General features: G+C 33.8%; 1 protein-coding gene across 10 annotated transcripts in view; it reads left to right on the top strand.

Moving 5' to 3' along the window:
* Positions 1–18,084, top strand: part of Osbpl8 (oxysterol binding protein like 8) — a 171,644-nt gene that overhangs the window by 141,501 nt on the left and 12,059 nt on the right. For all 10 annotated transcript variants that reach the window (XM_026396999.2, XM_077799266.1, XM_026396998.2 and 7 more), the window contains 9 exons: positions 46–127; positions 407–505; positions 2,877–2,973; positions 7,896–7,994; positions 10,519–10,616; positions 12,648–12,737; positions 14,200–14,336; positions 16,155–16,340; positions 16,639–16,726. In XM_026396999.2, the coding sequence (XP_026252784.2) occupies positions 46–127; positions 407–505; positions 2,877–2,973; positions 7,896–7,994; positions 10,519–10,616; positions 12,648–12,737; positions 14,200–14,336; positions 16,155–16,340; positions 16,639–16,726 (976 nt within the window). The remainder of the gene's footprint in view (positions 1–45; positions 128–406; positions 506–2,876; positions 2,974–7,895; positions 7,995–10,518; positions 10,617–12,647; positions 12,738–14,199; positions 14,337–16,154; positions 16,341–16,638; positions 16,727–18,084) is intronic.

Genomic DNA, 18,084 nt, shown 5'->3' on the forward strand with positions numbered 1-18,084 from the left:
ACCTAGCCTTTAAACTTTTCTGTTTAACACTTTGTTTTTTTTTAGGGCTGCTCTGGAAGAAAATCCTTATTTCCGTTTAAAGAAAGTAGTGAAATGGTATTTGTCAGGATTCTATAAAAAGCCAAAGGTAATATTTATATTTTACTTTGTTTAGCTTTTTTAGTTTCTTATTTTCTGTGTGCAGTATTTAGATTATTTATTGGCAATTACTAGTAAAATGCTCGATTATTTAGACCTTTATTTTGATTGAAGTTGTCTTATTTCAGGTAGATTTCATTTGCTATGAAATTTTATAAGAATGTCTTCCAGATGATAGTCAATCCTGTTTTGACTGGTTTAAACTACTATGAATCTTTTCTATTTGTAATTTAAAACTTCTGGTTTTTTGTGTTTTTTTTTTAACTAGGGACTGAAGAAACCTTACAATCCCATACTTGGGGAGACTTTCCGTTGTCTGTGGATTCATCCCAGAACAAATAGCAAAACATTTTATATTGCTGAACAGGTATTGGAAATGCATGTTACAGAAACAAAATTGTTCTGGAAGTTATTTGGACATTTTTATAGAAAATATTATCTCAGGGTTGGGGATGTAGCTCAGTTGGTAGAGTGCTTGCCTCTCACGCACCACCAAAAAAAAAAAAAAAAAGAAAGAAAGAAAATATTATCTCAGTAAACTCGTGATGGTTGTTTAACCTTTCTAATAAGTGAATGCTTAGTAAACATCTAACTTTTTAGTACTATATGCTACTAAATACCATACTCCTAAGCATTATTGTTACAGTCATAGAATCCTTTGACCAAAAATTTTTATTTTTTACTCCCTACCTTTCTACAAACACTTATTATTTATTAATTTTGGCCAAGTTTATATTTCCAAAACACTTTATTGATAGTGTGCAGAATTCTTAAGTTCTGAAATTAGAATTATACCAATTTTTGTGGTGTTCAGGGTCCTACAGTTTTTTCCTAAATTTATCTCAGATTAAATGCTTTTCCAAGTAGTTAGAACCCTATGTATTCACAACTAGGTAATGTTATCTTATACTTTCTTGCCTCATTATTTTTATACTTACTTCTCCCACCAATATTTCTTCTTAGCTATTCTTCTTCTAAACAAACTCTGACCTGATCATTTCTCATTATTCAATAACTACAACTCTCAGTGATTTTTCCCTTCTCAACTGTCTGTATTTTTTTTGTGTGTATGCCTGTGTGTGTGATTTTTGTTGTTGTTATTAAGCTCGTTACTTTAACACTGGTATTGTTTACCTTATTACAGAATATTTATGTCCCTGATTAGGGATGGTACCAATTCTTTTTGTTGTATACATAGTAAGTAGTAAGAAAATATTTTAGTTTGGGGGGTTTTTTAGTTTGTTTTCTGGTGCTGGAGACAGAACTCAGACCTTAATTTTATTTATTTACTTATTTATTCTTATTTTATTTTTAGCAAGCACACAGCAGGTTTATTGCAAAAATGACAAGAGACAGACTTCACCAAAGAGAAGGGGCCATAGAGCCAAGTCTCTGTTTATTGTTTTGAAATGGGGTATTGCTATGCTGCCTATGCTTGATTCTAGCTCCTATACTGAAGGGATTCTCTTGCCTTGGCCTCCCAAATAATTTGGACTACAGGTGCACATCACCAGTCCCAGATTTTCTTAGTTTTTAAACTTTAATTATGTGCATCTGTTTTCATGATTTTCCATATTCTCCCTTGTCTGCACTAATCTGAGTAATATGATTTCTCTCTCAGTAACAATCACTCCTTATAATAATTCTCTCCCTGAATGTAGGGAGGATGAGACCCTGTGTCTTTTGGAAGTCTTCCTCTTCCCTTAGAGATTCTTTCTGATAACCCCTCAGGTTGAAACTATATTAATTTTTTAAAAAATAATGGTGACACCACCTTGCGTTTTAATTTACTATAATCCTTCAAAAGTTGAGAAGTTTGAGAAGCGTTTAAATTTTAGCTTTATCTCATTTCAGAAATTAGAAAATATAAGTATATTGAAAACATTAATTATTAACATGTTTATCAAACTTTAGTTTCCTACAGCCAGGTCAGTAATCCATATGGAGAATAACCAAGAATAACTAAGAATATTACTTAGACACTGCAGTGTCACAGATTATTGTCCAAAATGAATGAGTTAAAATGATATGTAATATATGATGAAGTTCAGGAATCTGAGATCCACTTAACTCAGTGGTTCTGGGTCAGGATCTCTCATGTATTTGCAATCAAGATGTGAGTCATGGGGCTGGGGTTGTGGCTCAGTGGCAGAGTGTTTGCCTAGCACATACGGAGCCCTGGGTTCAATCCTCAGCACTACATGAAAAAAATAAAAATAAAAAATAAAGGTATTGTGTCCAACTACAACTAAGAAATAATTTAAAAAAAAAGATGTTAGTCAGTTGTGCAGTCATCTGCAGTCTTGACTGAGCTGGAAGATTCACTTCCAGGTTCCTCCCTTCACTATGGGCAAGAGAATTCAGTTCTTCAGCACATGGACTTCTCCATGGAGTTTTTCACAGCATAAAAACTGGCTTCTCAGAGTTAATGAAAAAGAGAAAGAGAGAGAGATCCAGAAAAACTCCCAAATGGCAACTTATAACCTAATGTCAGAAATTATATACTAACATTTCCATACAAACCATCTGTGGTTCAGTATAAGGGACTCCTACCTTATGGTATGAATGCCAGGAGGTAGATTTCCTTGGGTAACAGGGAAAGCTAGTTACCATAACAACCAATATTTAATTTTTTAATAACCAAATGTTTCTTCTCACTTATTATAAGACTTGAACCTTTGATAATAGTAATATAATATGCTTATTTTATTACATTTTGTTTCTCCTGTTTTCAATAGGTGTCCCACCATCCACCAATATCTGCCTTTTATGTTAGTAACCGAAAAGATGGATTTTGCCTTAGTGGCAGTATCCTGGCTAAGTCCAAGTTTTATGGTAAGTTCCCCTCATCCCAATCTGTACACTTTCCAGAGAAGTAATATTTTCTGGTAGATTTTTGTTTACAAAAAAAAAAAAATACTTGTTTTCAGCAATGAATGTATATGTCATTTTAAATATCATCTTTACTTGAATAGTGACCATTCATAAATAGAGGTATGGCTCATTTCATATAACTATTGTCTGTAAATTCATCACAAACATCACTTAGGAAAAGATAGAATGAATACCCATTATAGCCTTCTAATGCATAATGAATTTCTTTTGCCTTTAGCTCTACCAAGTTTTGTTTTGTTTTGTTTCAGTATACCCAAGGGATCAATCTTTCTGTTTTAGTTTTTTAGTATATAGAGAAAATTCAAGTATGGTCAGATTACTTATTCCAGGGTCACCTGGTAATGATATTTAACCTTGGGCCAAATAATATACCAATAAAATTTTTTGCAAGTACGAGGGAGAACATAATAGAGAACCTTAATATAAAAATTTTGACAATTCAGACAAATCATTGTCAATAATATATACTAGTAGGAAATATATACCTTTAAATGCTGTTTTTTAAACATTTTTGTATGGAAAAAGATCAAAGAATTCTATTTCAACTGAAGAATTTTAAACCTAAGTGAAAATAAATATAAAAAATGATAAATAAAACATAAAGACAGAAATCTAAGGTCTGGTTTCCTAAGAGGATAGAGAACCAGAGATAAGTCCATGTTAGGCAAATCTCAAGGTAGTGTTTTGTTTTTGTTTTAATGGTGCTGAGGATTGAACCCAGGCCTTTGCATGAGAGGCACTGAGCTATACTTCCCACCCCAAGAGTAATTTTTGATCAGAAACGTTGTGTATATCTTTATATTTTGTTCCTTTAATGTTTGGTTTGGTGTTTTTGCCTTTTTTTTTTTTAACTTCAGAAGGTGACTGCTTATTTTCTCCTAAAGAAATAAGTCAACGTATTCTTTTTGGGGGTGCTAGGGATTGATCCCAGGGACTCAAACATGCTATGCAAGTGCTCTACCACTGAGCTACATTCCCAGCCCAGGTTAAACACATTTCATGTTTAGATTATTCTTTTCCCACTACACTTGCCATCTTCCCACCCCCTATCCTGGCTACAATACAAATGACTTTTATGAGTATTGTGTGTGTTTTACTCTCAGAAATAATAATAATAATAATACACACAGTAATAATAACAATTATTATTATTATTATTATACTGTGTATATATATGTGACTGCATGACCAATGTGATTCTGCAACCTGTATATTCAGAAAAATGAGAAATTATATCCCATCTGATTCAAATGTATGATATGTCAAGTTCATTGTACTGTTATGTGTAACTAACTAAAAAAAAGTAAAAAAATAAAAAGAAAATATTGGATTCACAAAAAAATAAATAAATTTCCATTTTCTTTCAAATAATCTCATTTTTTTGTTTGTTCTTTTTAGTTATACATCAGAGTAGAATGTATTTTGACATATTACACAAACATGGAGTATAATTTCTCATTCTTGTGATTGTACATGATGTGGAGTTACATTGCTCATGTATTTATATATGAACATTCTACTGTCTTTCCCATTCCCATTCTCTCTCCCTGCCCTCCATTCTTCCCTGTCCAATCTGGTGAACCTATACTCCCCACCCTCCTATTGTGAGTCAGCAGCCACATATCAGAGAGCATTTGATCTTTGGTGTTTTGAATTGGCTTATTTCACTTAGCATGATTGCCTCCAGTTCCATTCATATACTGGCAAATGCCATAATTTCACTCTTCTTTATGGCTGAGTAATATTCCATTGTGTATAAATACTACTCAGCAATTTTTATTAATTCAAGATTCTAGCTCACTTGTGATATTATTTCCACACTTGGCTTTCTTAATCCTGTTATGATACAATTTATATTTGAGAGCTATCTATTCCTTTATAATCTGAAAGAAATGTAGCCATTATTGGGTACTTTTTTTTAATAACCCTTATTTCTTCTTTGCTATTGGCTTGCTCATACAAAAAACTTGTAAGGAGGTTTTTGTGGAAGTTATATTGATTGAGGAATTAGTTCATTTTCTTAGTATAAATTAAAATAAACTTAAAGATACCTCTGTAGAATATCACTTGATAAGTCACTTTATTAGGTGCATAACACATGATCTTGCTCTTGTGGAATCTAAAAAAGTTAACCTAGAAATATATATAGAAATAGAGAATAGAATGCTGGTTACCAGAGGCTGGGATAGTTATGGGGGCAGGGCTGTGTGGTTAGGATGTCAGGCAAAGGATACAAACAGGAAGAAGTAGTACAGGAACTTTCTTGTAGGTATGGTCATAGTTAAGGATGATATATTGAATTCTTGAAAAAAACTACAAGAGTGGATATCGTGTTCTTACACAAAAATGATAACTGTGTGTGATAGATGTTAAATAGACTGAAACATTCCACAGTGTATGTACTACTAAATGTCCTTTATATGTAATGATTTTTATCTGTATAATTTTAATTAGTTAATTTGAAAGAAGTGAAAAAAGCAATGATCTTTCTTGATATTTTGCAATAAATGATTAGTTTTTTCTTTTATGGTTCTCGTTTTGATGTCATGGTTAGAAAACCCTTTCTTAACTTGAGCTTAGGTAATTATTTACTTATGTGAACTCATACTTTTATGTTTTTGTTGTTTAATTTACCTGGCATTTATTCCTATGTATATAATGTGTATGGAATGAAGAAGATTATAACTTTCTCAAAAGCCAAATACTACTTATTTTCACTTGTTTCATATTACTACTATATAGTGTTAGAAACATCACCAGAGGATTTTAAAGAAGTTATAAGTGTTCTCAGTTGGTAATATAAAACATGTTCATAGTAAATGGAAAGATAGGACAGGAGAGCTCAGCAGAAAAATACAAATCATTCCAGAAACTAAATATTAAGAGCTGAAATCTGAAATTAAAAATCTATAGAATGAATTGTACATTAGAATAGAGATGACAAAGGAGAGAGTAAGTGAATTCGATCAATAGAAATTATGAAAAGTAGAAAAAAGTTGAAAACCTAATGGCCAAAAATTTCCCAAACTTAACTAAATATTTTAATTTATTCAACATGATCAAAAACATCAACTAGTATAAATACGAAGAAGGCCAACCACAACATAGTTAAATTATTGAAAGCCAAAGATTAAAAGCGAATCTTGTAGAGGTGAAGAGTACTGGGGTTGAACTCGGGGGCACTCACCCACTGAGCCACCTCCCCAGCCCTATTTTGTATTTTATTTAGAGAAAGGGTCTCACTGAGTTGCTAAGTGCCTCGCCATTGCTGAGGCTGGCTTTGAATTCGCAATCCTCCTGTTTCAGCCTCCCGAGCCACTGGGCTTACAGGCATGCGCCCCCATGCCTGGAAAGAATAAAGTCACTTTTAGATAAAGTGAGACTATAAGAAATACAAGAAAGAAAGGAAGGAAGGAAGGAAGGAAGGAAGGAAGGGAGGGAGGGAGGGAGGGAGGGAAGAGGGAGAGAGGGGGAGAGGGGGAGGGAGGGAGGGAGGGAGGGAGGGAGGGAGAGATGCTAAATAAAGTTCTTCAGGCTGAAAGTAGATACTAGATAGAAATTCAGATCCTCAGAATGAACATAAGATTGTCAAAAATGGTAAATATCTGGGTAAATACAAGAATACCTTTTATTTTTGTTTTTTCATTTCAGTTTTTTATGATCCATGTTACTATTCTAAAAATTAGCATTGTCTTTTGATTTTTATTAACATGTGCAGATATAACACATAAAATTATAGCATAAAGATCTGGAGGAGAATGCACCTAGACAGTGCATACTTTTCTACTTTGCAGAAAGTGATATAATAGCAACTCTAACTGGAATGTGAAAATTTAACGATGAGTATTTGTAATACCTAAGCGGTGGCCCTCAGTTTGGGAGCAATTTTGAAAATTTGGCAATGTCTGAAGATATTTTTGGACATAATTGAAAGACTTGGTAGACATAGGCCAAGGATGCTACTTACTGAACATCCTATGGTTCATTAAATAGACTCCACAACAAGGAATTATTCAGCCTTCAGTGTCAGTTGTGCTACTGTTAGAAGCGCCCTGCTCTAGGAAAAAAAAAATATGCACAAGATTATACCTAGAAGTACAGGTCACAAAGCAATAACAAAATTAAAATGAACTTTCCAAGATTAAAATTCCAGGATAGATAAAACTACAGTGATATAAAACAGAGCAGTGATTTCCTGGGGCTGGTGGAAAGGATCGACTGCTAAGAAGCAAAGGGGGACTTTTTGGGGTGACAGTAAGTTTTATATGTTGATTGTGGTGATAATTACATGACTCCATGCCATCACTAGAACTATCAAGCTTTACATTTAAAATGGGTTACTCACTGTATACTTACTTCTGTAGTAACTCTGATAAAGTTGGGCATATGAGGAGATAAAAAAATGGAAGAAATCAGCATGACATTTTTATCATCCATTGCATTTTGGTGATTTATGCATATTTTAAAAAATTGTCCATAGAATTATTATGTTGATTATAAGTGTTTAAAGCTTGTGACTTTATGTGACTTACCAATAAGAAATATTTTTATTCAAAAGAGACAAAGTAAGCTATACATGAAGTAGTTTTATTGAATATTATACATGTTTGAGATTTTTCATATGACCTTCTAAAATAACAAACATAGTAACTATTCCTTTCGAAGTTATCATTTTTAAAGAATAAGAATATGAATCAATGTTTTAGATGTAAGATGATGAATACACATTATTTGGACACATTGAGATCAAGAGGTTTTTTTAAGATATTCCATTATAATGCATAGTTGTTCCAGATATATTTTGTTCATTTTGAATTAGTTGAATTACTTGTTTGAAATTTAATAAATAATATTTGTTTCAGGAAACTCATTATCTGCAATATTAGAGGGAGAAGCACGGTTAACATTCTTGAATAGAGGTGAAGATTATGTAATGACAATGCCATATGCTCATTGTAAAGGTAAATATTTTCCCTACTTAGATATTTCTTAAACCTTCTTTGTAGGTAAATGTATGTGACCACATTTGTTGTTTTGAGATTGATGGAGTCATAACGATTTTGCTTGAAAGCATCCTTGGTTCACAAATACTTAAAATTATTGCTTCCTGTAGAATATTTCTGTAGTGACTTAAATTCACTCATAATGGACTTTTGTGATATATACATTAGTTGTAAGAGATTGGTTTATAATAATGGGCACTTGAATTATATATAGGTTTTGAAATTTGATTAAACTTCCCATTATTTAAAATTTTTAGGAAATGATTTTTTAAATATTTTTTTAGTTATTGATAGACCTTATTTTATTCATTTATTGATATGTGGTGCTGAGAATAGAACCCAGTGCCTCACACATGTGAAGCAAGTGCTCTACCCCTGAGCCATAACCCCAGCCCTTAGAAAGTGATTCTAAGTAAACTTCTTTTATCACCACCCTTGTTTAAAATTTATTTTGCTAATTTTCAGTACACCAAGTTCTTTAAAATGTTTTTCTCATCCTATTTGGTAATTTCTTAAAGGTTAATGTATTAGCTTCCCTCCTAGCATTATTGAGACTGCAGATAGGATATTAATTAATAACTATCATTTACAACAGGCAAACTACCCAATTAACTGTTGTATGTTACTTCACATTTATGAACTCATTTAATCATTTCAGCAGCCCTGTAAAGTAGAAATATTATAATACCTGTTGTATAAATAAGGAAAATGAGATGCAAAGAAGTCAGTTTCTCTATTATCATCTAGCCAAAATGTGGCAAAATCAAGATCTGAATGCAGGCAATCTATCTTTTCGGTCTTAACTTTTTACTACATTGTATCAGCTTAAATACTCAGCTTGGACATTTTCTGTACCATCCCTTCCAACACATTTCTTCAAAGTAACTTTTTTGTTAATTATCCTTCATTTTTGGAACTTATTCACAAAACCATAGAAATTCTTTACTGTTACTTCATTTTGTAGAAGAGAAACTCAGAAGAGTTAAGAATCTTACTCAGGATCAACACAGGCTTAGATAATTCTTAGAGCTTTGTCTTTTCTATTTTTGTTTTGTTTTGTTTTGTTTGTTTATTTATTTATTTATTTATTGGTACTGGAGATTGAACCCAGGGATGCTTTACCACTGAACTGCATCTCCAGTCCTTTTTAATTTTGTTACTGAGGCTGGCCTTGAACTTGCAGATCCTCCTTCCTCAGCCTCCCAAGGCACTGGAATTATAATTGTACACCACTGCACCAGGCCCATGTATAGATCTTAAACATGAAATTAAGTATCTGCAATTGTGAATAAGAATGACTATTTTAGAATTTTTTCATCATTTATTTCATATAGCTGCCCATGACGTACCTAACTAGCAGTAGGGATTTTTTTCATGGCAAAGTTTTTATTGCATGGAAAAAGAAAGATTATAACCCCGTGAGATAAGCATAGGAAATAATGATAACTTTTGTAAGACTTTCCATGTGTCTTTTCTAAGCTGTATTTCCCAAATTGCTAGTTTCACAAATTGTTTTATAAAATAAGAGTTCCTTGGACAAATAAATATAAGAAGCATTGCTTAGTTTGTTCTTACAAATAAACGTTCTGCATTTGCATTTTAAAAGCTGCTTTCACTGCTTATTGCATTAACAGATACATAGGTAACGCATTGACTTAGCATTTTCCCAGTTTTTAGCCACAGAACTTATTTTGTATGTTTTTGTTGTTGTTGTTTTTTACCTCTCAGAGTAGATTCTTATATTTGCAGGAGTTAATATTCTATAAAAGTCACCACAAACACTGAGTTAACAAATACTGAATCATTGCCCTATAGGGGAAATATGAGGTTAAGTTCTTGTAAGCCTCTTTTCACAATATTTCAGTCATCCAATAAGTACATGACTTTGTTTCATGTGTGTTTCTGCTTAAAGATATTTAATTTAATTATAACATTATCATTGAACTAACAGCCAATAGCACAGTAACTATTGCCTGAAAGAAGCTTTAATACACATGATATCCTCTGTAAAGTACATCACAGCCTTCTTTGTACATGGGTCCTTTAAACTGCAAAATCCTTAGCAGAAAAACACACAAATTTAAAACACATGGCACTAAATATCCTGCAGAAGAATACTTCAACAGTATGAGAACTGGATCAAGTTCTGGGAATGTGCACATCTGGTGACTCCAATTTTTCTGCCCCATGCATGTCTACAAATAACTGCAAAAACACTGGGGATATTGATTTTGGAATCACCAATATATTTTAGAAAGTAAGCAAAGTTACATATATAGATTCTGTACATGTTGTGGTTAAAACTATTATCTATTTATATTCTACAGAACAAACTTTATGTCTGTATTGTAGATATCTATTAAGCAGGACAGAATGTACCTGAATTGTAAGTTTCTCCTAAAAGGAAACTAGATTACAGAATGTTGCTTATTATAGGCCAGTATGTCTCTCTCTTCAATATCTTATCAATTTTTTTCTTTAGGAATTCTTTATGGTACAATGACACTGGAGCTTGGTGGAACAGTTAATATTACATGTCAAAAGACTGGATACAGTGCAATACTTGAATTTAAACTAAAGGTTAGTAGAGAATGATAGGCAATATTATCTAACTAAAGGGAAGCTGTGCTATGAATATTGAACAAAGCAAAACAGTTTAATTTCTAATTAAGAACTAAATTAATTCTCAAGCTGGATGTGATGGCGCACACCTGTAATCCCATCAGTTTGTGAGGCTGAGACAGGAGGATTGTGAGTTCAAAGCCAGCCTCAGCAAAAGTGAGGTGCTTAGCAACTCAGTGAAACCCTGTCTCTAAATAAAATACAAAATAGGGCTGGGGATGTGGCTCAGTGGTTGAGTGCCCCTGAGTTCAATCCCGGTACCAAAAAAAAAAAAAACAAGAACAAAACACACACACCACACACACACACACATTTCATGTCAGGTTAAAGAGGTGCATCTGAGGGATAAGGTTAGGCTAAATTAAAAAGAGCAGATCTGAATTAACATAAAGCCATAATTTTTTGTCTTTAATTTTAATTAGTAAAACTTTAATTATATAGGAGACAAGACTTAAGTGATTAGATAGAAATTTCTCTGTAAAGCATGGCTTTACAAAATACCAGAAGTTATATATCAGCTTGCATTCTTGCTCTGTACACTTAAGACAGAGTTGTATTGTTCAATGTTTTGCACAACAAATTACCATAAACTTACAGCTTAAAAACAATCATGTTCTGAACCTCATGGGGTAAGTGAGTCATGAATTTGGACAGGGCATATTAGAGATCACTTATCTCTTTTACATAGTATAACCCCCTTCCTGGGGTCCCAGGAATATACTTCAGAATACGTGAGACTCAATAATTGGGAACTGGAACTAAACATTTATCATTTCTGTGTCTGATACTTCGGATGGGATGATTGATGGACTAGAGCTGTCAATCCAGATACCTATATACATAGTTTTTCCATGTGACTTGGCTTCTTCACAGCACAAAAGCTTCAAAACAGAATTCTTACTTTAGGATTTCCAAATTGCAAGTGTTCCAGTGAGCAAGGCAGAAACTGCATTTCCCTTCCATGGCCTGGCCTCAGAAGCCAAATTATACCACTAACACCATCTTCTGTTGAAGAGTTATAAGACTGCCTGAATTCAGGGGGAAGAGATGTTGACCCTGATTCTTAATGGGAGGGTGGCAAGGTCTCATTGAGGAAGGGCATGTAGGCTAGAGGGGAGAATAGTAGATATTGTTGAGGAGCTCTTTCAAAAATTTGGTCTGCCTCAGAGTGATGGGAAAATTTAAGACCTTTCACAATGTTAGTTGTAGGACAGTATATTATATTCAGATAAAAAATTTCTATGAATTATTAATCATATTTATTGCTGAATTATTCCTTTGTTGATCAGCAACTCTGCTTTAATAAAAAGGAGCTCAGAAGTATTATATGATGCAATGCCCTTTGACTTTTTACCCTAGTAAATTTTTGCCTGTGTGTGATACTGATGTTTGAAAAATTATGACAAAAGAAGTCCTAAGCAATTCATTACATCTTTGAGTGTTGGAGCATCAAGATTTTGTCTGTAAGGAAAGATATTAGCAAGGCAGTACAGTCCCAAAGTATATTTCTTCTAATTTTAGTTTTGGGGGGATTTTTTGGTTATGTATTTATGGTTTTTTTTTTAAAAAAGGGGTTATTTATTTTAATAGGTCATTAAAGCTCTTTGGTTTACTGAGTTATTATGCTTAATGTATCGCCAGTTGAATAGGGCAGAGTCTTGAGAGATAGGGAGAACTTAGCACTGGAGAGAACACAGGACATGAGTCAGTGATGTGTCAGTGTGATCTTTCTTAATGTATATGGATTTCACAGTCTGTTTTTACCCAGATTCTCCACAGCAACAATTCAAATTGTATTAAAATTTTATAACTAAAATTTGAGTCAGGATTTTACTATTTAATCTTCAGTAGTGTGTAACTATATATATATATATATATATATATATATATATATATATATATATATATATTTTTACTTTTTGTTGTTTGTCTACATTGTATGTAAATATAATTTAAAATTAAAATGTCCAACATTTTATCTTTTGAAAGCCATTTCTAGGGAGTAATGATTCTGTTAATCAAATATCAGGGAAACTTAAATTGGGAAAAGAAGTCCTAGCTACATTGGAAGGCCATTGGGTAAGTATTTTTATATATTAACCTTAAAAAAAATTCTATTCCATGTAAAAAAAATTAACAATCATATTAAAATTAAAAGCTTCAGCTTAAAAGCAGATATTTTGATATGGCTCTGTTATCAGTGATATTTAGTTTTATGTAAATTTAGTCTTTCCAAAATGTTTAAATCAGTAGAAGTAGCTAACACATATGTAACTTACTGTGTGTTGCATTAAGAATGTAACTCAAGAGCCGGGCCTGGTGGCACATGCCTGTAATCCCAACCTGTAATGAGAAAGGGACTAAAGAAAAAATATACCCTTCAAAGGCACAACCTTGTGACTTACTTGCCCCAACCAGACTCCACCTCCTAAAGTTTCAGCTATCTTCAGTAGTGCTAATAGCTGAGGACTAAGCCTTTAACACTTTGGAGGACATTCCAAATTCAAACTATAACATTCTGCCCCTGACCCCCTAAGGTTTATTCCTATCTCATAATGCAAAATGCATTTAGTTCATCTCTGAGAGTTCTCATAATCTTAACAGTTTCAGCATTGTTCACAAGTCCAAGTCCAAAGTCTCCTAAGGGTCAAGGCAAACTCTTAGCTGTAAGCCCTTCTAACAGTAAAAAACAAGCTAAATACAGTGTCACAGGGTAAACATTCCTAAAGGGAAAAATGTGGGGCTTAGAGAGAGAGCAGAGCAAACATTAAATTCTATAGCTATATATATGTCCAGCATCTAAGACACACAGTGGCATAATGTGAACTTCAAAGTGCATGTGCAGTCCCCACCTGATGACCTTAGCTCTTGATTTCTTTTTATTGGCAGTAATCTCTTCAGCAACCAACCTTCCTTGGCTGCAACTTTACATGTACTTCTTTTCTGGCCTAACTAAAAGTAAAAGTTTTCCAAATGTTTCCTCTCGGCCTTTTGCTCCCAGTTCTCACCATTAATCTAGCCAAAATCCAGCAATACCTGAATGCTGTGCTACTTGAAATTTCCTCCACCAGGTTAATTAGTTCATTGCCTTTAATAGTCATAACAGTGACCCTACTTCTCTAACAGATTTCTGTGTTAGTCAGCTTTCCATCTTGTGACAAAATACCTGAGATAAACAACTTAGGAAAGATCTGATTTGGCTCATGGTTTCAGAGATTTCAGCCATGGTCACTTGGCTCTATTGTTTCCAGGCCTGTGGTAAAGGAAGAGAGGACATGGTAAAGCAAAGTTGCTTACCTCACAGCAGCCAAAGGCAAGGAAGGAGAGCGAGAAAGGCTCTGAGGAAAAATATACCCTTCATAGGCACAGCCCCTAGTAACCTACTTCTATCAGCTAGGCCTACCTACCTCTAAATTTCCTACCACCTTCCAATTGGGAAGTACCACCAGCCAGGCACCAAGCCTTCAACACCTTTGGAGGACATTCCAGAACATTCTAAATAAAAATTCTTAACATTAATGTTTAATTTCTTTAAATATAGGATAGTGAAGTTTTTATTAATGACAAAAAGACTGATAATTCCGAGGTTTTCTGGAATCCAACACCTGACATTAAGCAATGGAGATTAATAAGACACACTGTAAAATTTGAAGAGCAGGATGATTTTGAATCAGAAAAGTAAGTATACCATTTCTTAGCTAACTTTATGAAGATCAAAGAGTATTTTTTATTCATCTTCTCCTATTTCATATATATATATATAAAACATATATGTATATATAATATATTTATTTATTTATTTTTATGTGATGCTAAGGATCAAACCCAGTGCCTCACATGTGCCAGGAAAACACTCTATTACTGAGCCACAACCACAGCCCCTCAAAGAGTTTATTGTAATCCCTTAATACTGTGGTCACTGTTCACTCTGTCTGCTGTCATATTTTATTTCAGTGAAATAGTTTTTATAATTTCATATGTGTGAATATCAAATACAGTACAAATGATCTTGTTTCACTGCAGCTCAGAACTAAAATTTCTTATTGTTTCCTTTCTCATCTGCTTCAGCACTTTAAAATTTTTTTGTTTGCATAAAATTATAGAACCCATTAGTGAGTCTTAGTTCCTACTTGGCAACTATTTTTTTTTCAAAGAGAGAGAAAATTTTAATATTTATTTTTTTAGTTTTTGGCGGACACAACATCTTTGTATGTAGCGCTGAGGATCGAACCCGGGCCGCATGAATGCCAGGCGAGCGCGCTACCGCTTGAGCCACATCCCCAGCCCAACTATTTCTTAATCTATTTTAACAGGTAGATCTCTTAGAAATGGTCAGATTCTATTTTTCTTCCATTCTGTTTTGCCTTTCAAAAGAGGGCAAAAATTAGTGTCATAGTTTCAGTTCTTAGGTCATGAAATTCTTGTAAGATCACTTAACACTTTTGAATCAAAAATGTGTGCACTTTATATTTCTTTGTGTTAAGAGGGCTATTGTATTCAAGAGACTTTGCCAAGTACCTTATACACATTAGTCCTCACTACGTGTTCTACATTCTTATCATCTTCTTTCATGGGTATTCATGTCTATGTGTACTTTTCTCTTCTATACTCAAAATTGAGGGTTGTAAAAAATGGAAAATATATAAGTTCTTAAAAATTCCATTTCAGCTACAACCATAGGATGTTCTCCATCTAAAGCTGTTTTTTCAAGACATAACAGTTAGTGAGGTGTGAATATAATTCAGCATATGCTATAGGTGAAGAAACAAAACTTGGACAAATAGGAAACTAAGATCAACAGCTGAGAAATGGCAGATGTAGGATTTACTTCAAGTCTGACTGATTCCTAAGGCTTTTGTCTTTCAGCTTCAACATGTTGCCTTCTCACAGGGTGGGATAGAGATCTTACACTTTCACTTAACTAATGAAAAAACTAAATTTTAATAGCTAAAATTATTTTCTTCAAAGTATTTTTTTCTTAAATAAGTGGTTCTCAGCACTGACAGCACGTTAAAATAATCTAGGAAGTGTAAAAATATATTAATACTTCAGCCCACTCCTAGAGATTCTGATTTTAAGTTTTCTGATAAGTACTGCATCTAGAGCTGAGAAGCACTGTACTACACCAGTGTTATCTTTATGAGGCCAGTGAGTTTTATACAAAATGTGTAAGAATCATCTGGGGAACTTATTAAAAATATAGATTCTTTTGATTCCTACCTTCACTACATTCCTATTGTCTTTGGTTGATGACATTAACTACCATATGCGTATTATCAAATATAATAAATTTAATAAACTTCTCCCCCATCCCCATTAGTTTCTCTTCTTAGGGCACTGGACTTTATATCTTGACTCATTCCTAAGCATATGAGTGTAAGTTTTGTCATGGTTGGAACTCATGAGCATTATTTTGTCTCAGCAGGATTCAAACCTGTTCTGTATAGATTTTGCTTTTGTTGCCTTCTTTAAATATCATTTTTGCACTTGTATTAGGCTCTGGCAGCGAGTAACTCGAGCCATAAATGCCAAAGACCAAACAGAAGCTACTCAAGAGAAGTATGTTTTGGAAGAAGCTCAAAGACAATCTGCCAGAGATCGGAAAACAAAAAATGAAGAATGGACTTGCAAGTTATTTGAATTTGATCCTCTCATAGGAGAATGGCATTACAAATTTGCAGAGTAAGTAATTAAAAAGAGTGTATTTCAAATATATTAGCATAATTTGTTGCCTTTAATTCTAGGTTATTTATTATTGGTCACCATATACATGAGCATGAGATTTTAAACTTGATATTCCATTTATTTATAAACTCAATGGTAGTAGTTATCCTACAAAATAAGCCAAAGATTAGATTAGAAATAGGCAAATTTTAATATTAGAACCATGCTTATAATTAATGAAAAACTAATCATAGAATAGAAACTTTCTTAAGTTCTTTGGTTATTAAGCAATTTTTTTTTTTTTACATTTATCTAGTACCCGACCATGGGACCCACTTAATGATATGATACAATTTGAGAAAGATGGTGTTATCCAGACCAAAGTGAAACATCGAACTCCAATGGTATGTAATAAAAAAGTAACTAGGCCTATCTGCTAGCATTATAAATTTGTGAAATCTTTAGTATCTAAAGATTCAAAATTTAAAATTTTAAATTTAGGTTGTTAGAAAATGCAAGAAAGTTCAGAGGTGAAATGATTGGGTTATAAGAGCCTTAACCTAATCAGTCAGTGCATTAATCCACTTGAATAGATTACTGGGTGGTGACTCTAGGCAGGTAGAGTGTGGCTGGAGGAGGTAGGTCACTGGGGTTTGCCTTTGGGGGTATGTGCTTTGTCCCTGATGAGTGGAATTCTCTCTGATTCCTGTTTGCCATATTTAGAGCTGCTTTCTTCCTCTGTACCCTTCCACCTTGATGTTCTGCCTCACCTCTGGCCAAGAGCAATGAAGTTGACTATCTCGGGACAAGACTTCTGAAACTATGAGCACCAAATAAACTTTTCCTTCTATAAAATTGTTCTTGTCAGATCTTTTGGTCATGGTGGCAAAAAAGCTGAGTAAAGCATGGGGTAAACAAAATGGCAGAGTAGGCAGCTCGAAGCTCATGTCATCCCAAAGAACCATCAAAAAGCAAGCAAAAACTATCTGAAAAATGTACCAGAAACCTGGAAAAGTCAAAGTTTTATAGCAGTCAAGGGGATGCTGAATCAAGAAAAGTGTAACTTCAAAGCAGCAGGAAAACTTTATAGTATTTTACTTGCCCTTGTCCCACCCCTTCCTTGGTGCAGGAACAGTGTTGTAGGATCCCTGCATTCCCAGAGTGAGTCCCTGGTTCCAGAGGGAGCACAGCAGACCATAAAAATAAACTGTGAAGATGTATTTTTAATCTGTCAGGGTACATACTAAAGGACCCAGGTGGGGCACTCATCTTTATAAACAGAGATTATGCAAAAGGAGCAAACATTCTACAGCTGAAAAGCACAGTAACAAATGAAAAAATCACTATAGGAATTCAGCAGCAGATTTGAGCAGGCACAAGACAGAATCTGCAAATGTAAAAATAAAACAATTATCACATCTGAGGAGGAGAGAAAAAAATGAAGAAAAGTGAACAGAGTCCAAGGGACTTGTGGAGCACTATCAGGTGGGTCCTCACATGCACTTTGGGAGTCCACAGGAGAAGAAAGAAAATGGGGTGAAGACTCTTTGAGGAAAGAAGGCCCCCAAATTTCCAAATTTGATGAAATATGTCACTCTATAAATCCAAGGAGCTCAACAAGAACAAACTCAGACCTATACACAAACCATCAGGCCAAATAAAGAAACCTGGGAAGCAACAAGAGAGAAGCAACTTGTCATACAAAATTATTAACAGATAACATGATATATATATAAAGCACAGGAAAGCAACCAGAGCTAAT

This window comes from Urocitellus parryii, chromosome 5, assembly GCF_045843805.1.
Source record: "Urocitellus parryii isolate mUroPar1 chromosome 5, mUroPar1.hap1, whole genome shotgun sequence".
NCBI classification, from domain to species: domain Eukaryota; kingdom Metazoa; phylum Chordata; class Mammalia; order Rodentia; family Sciuridae; genus Urocitellus; species Urocitellus parryii.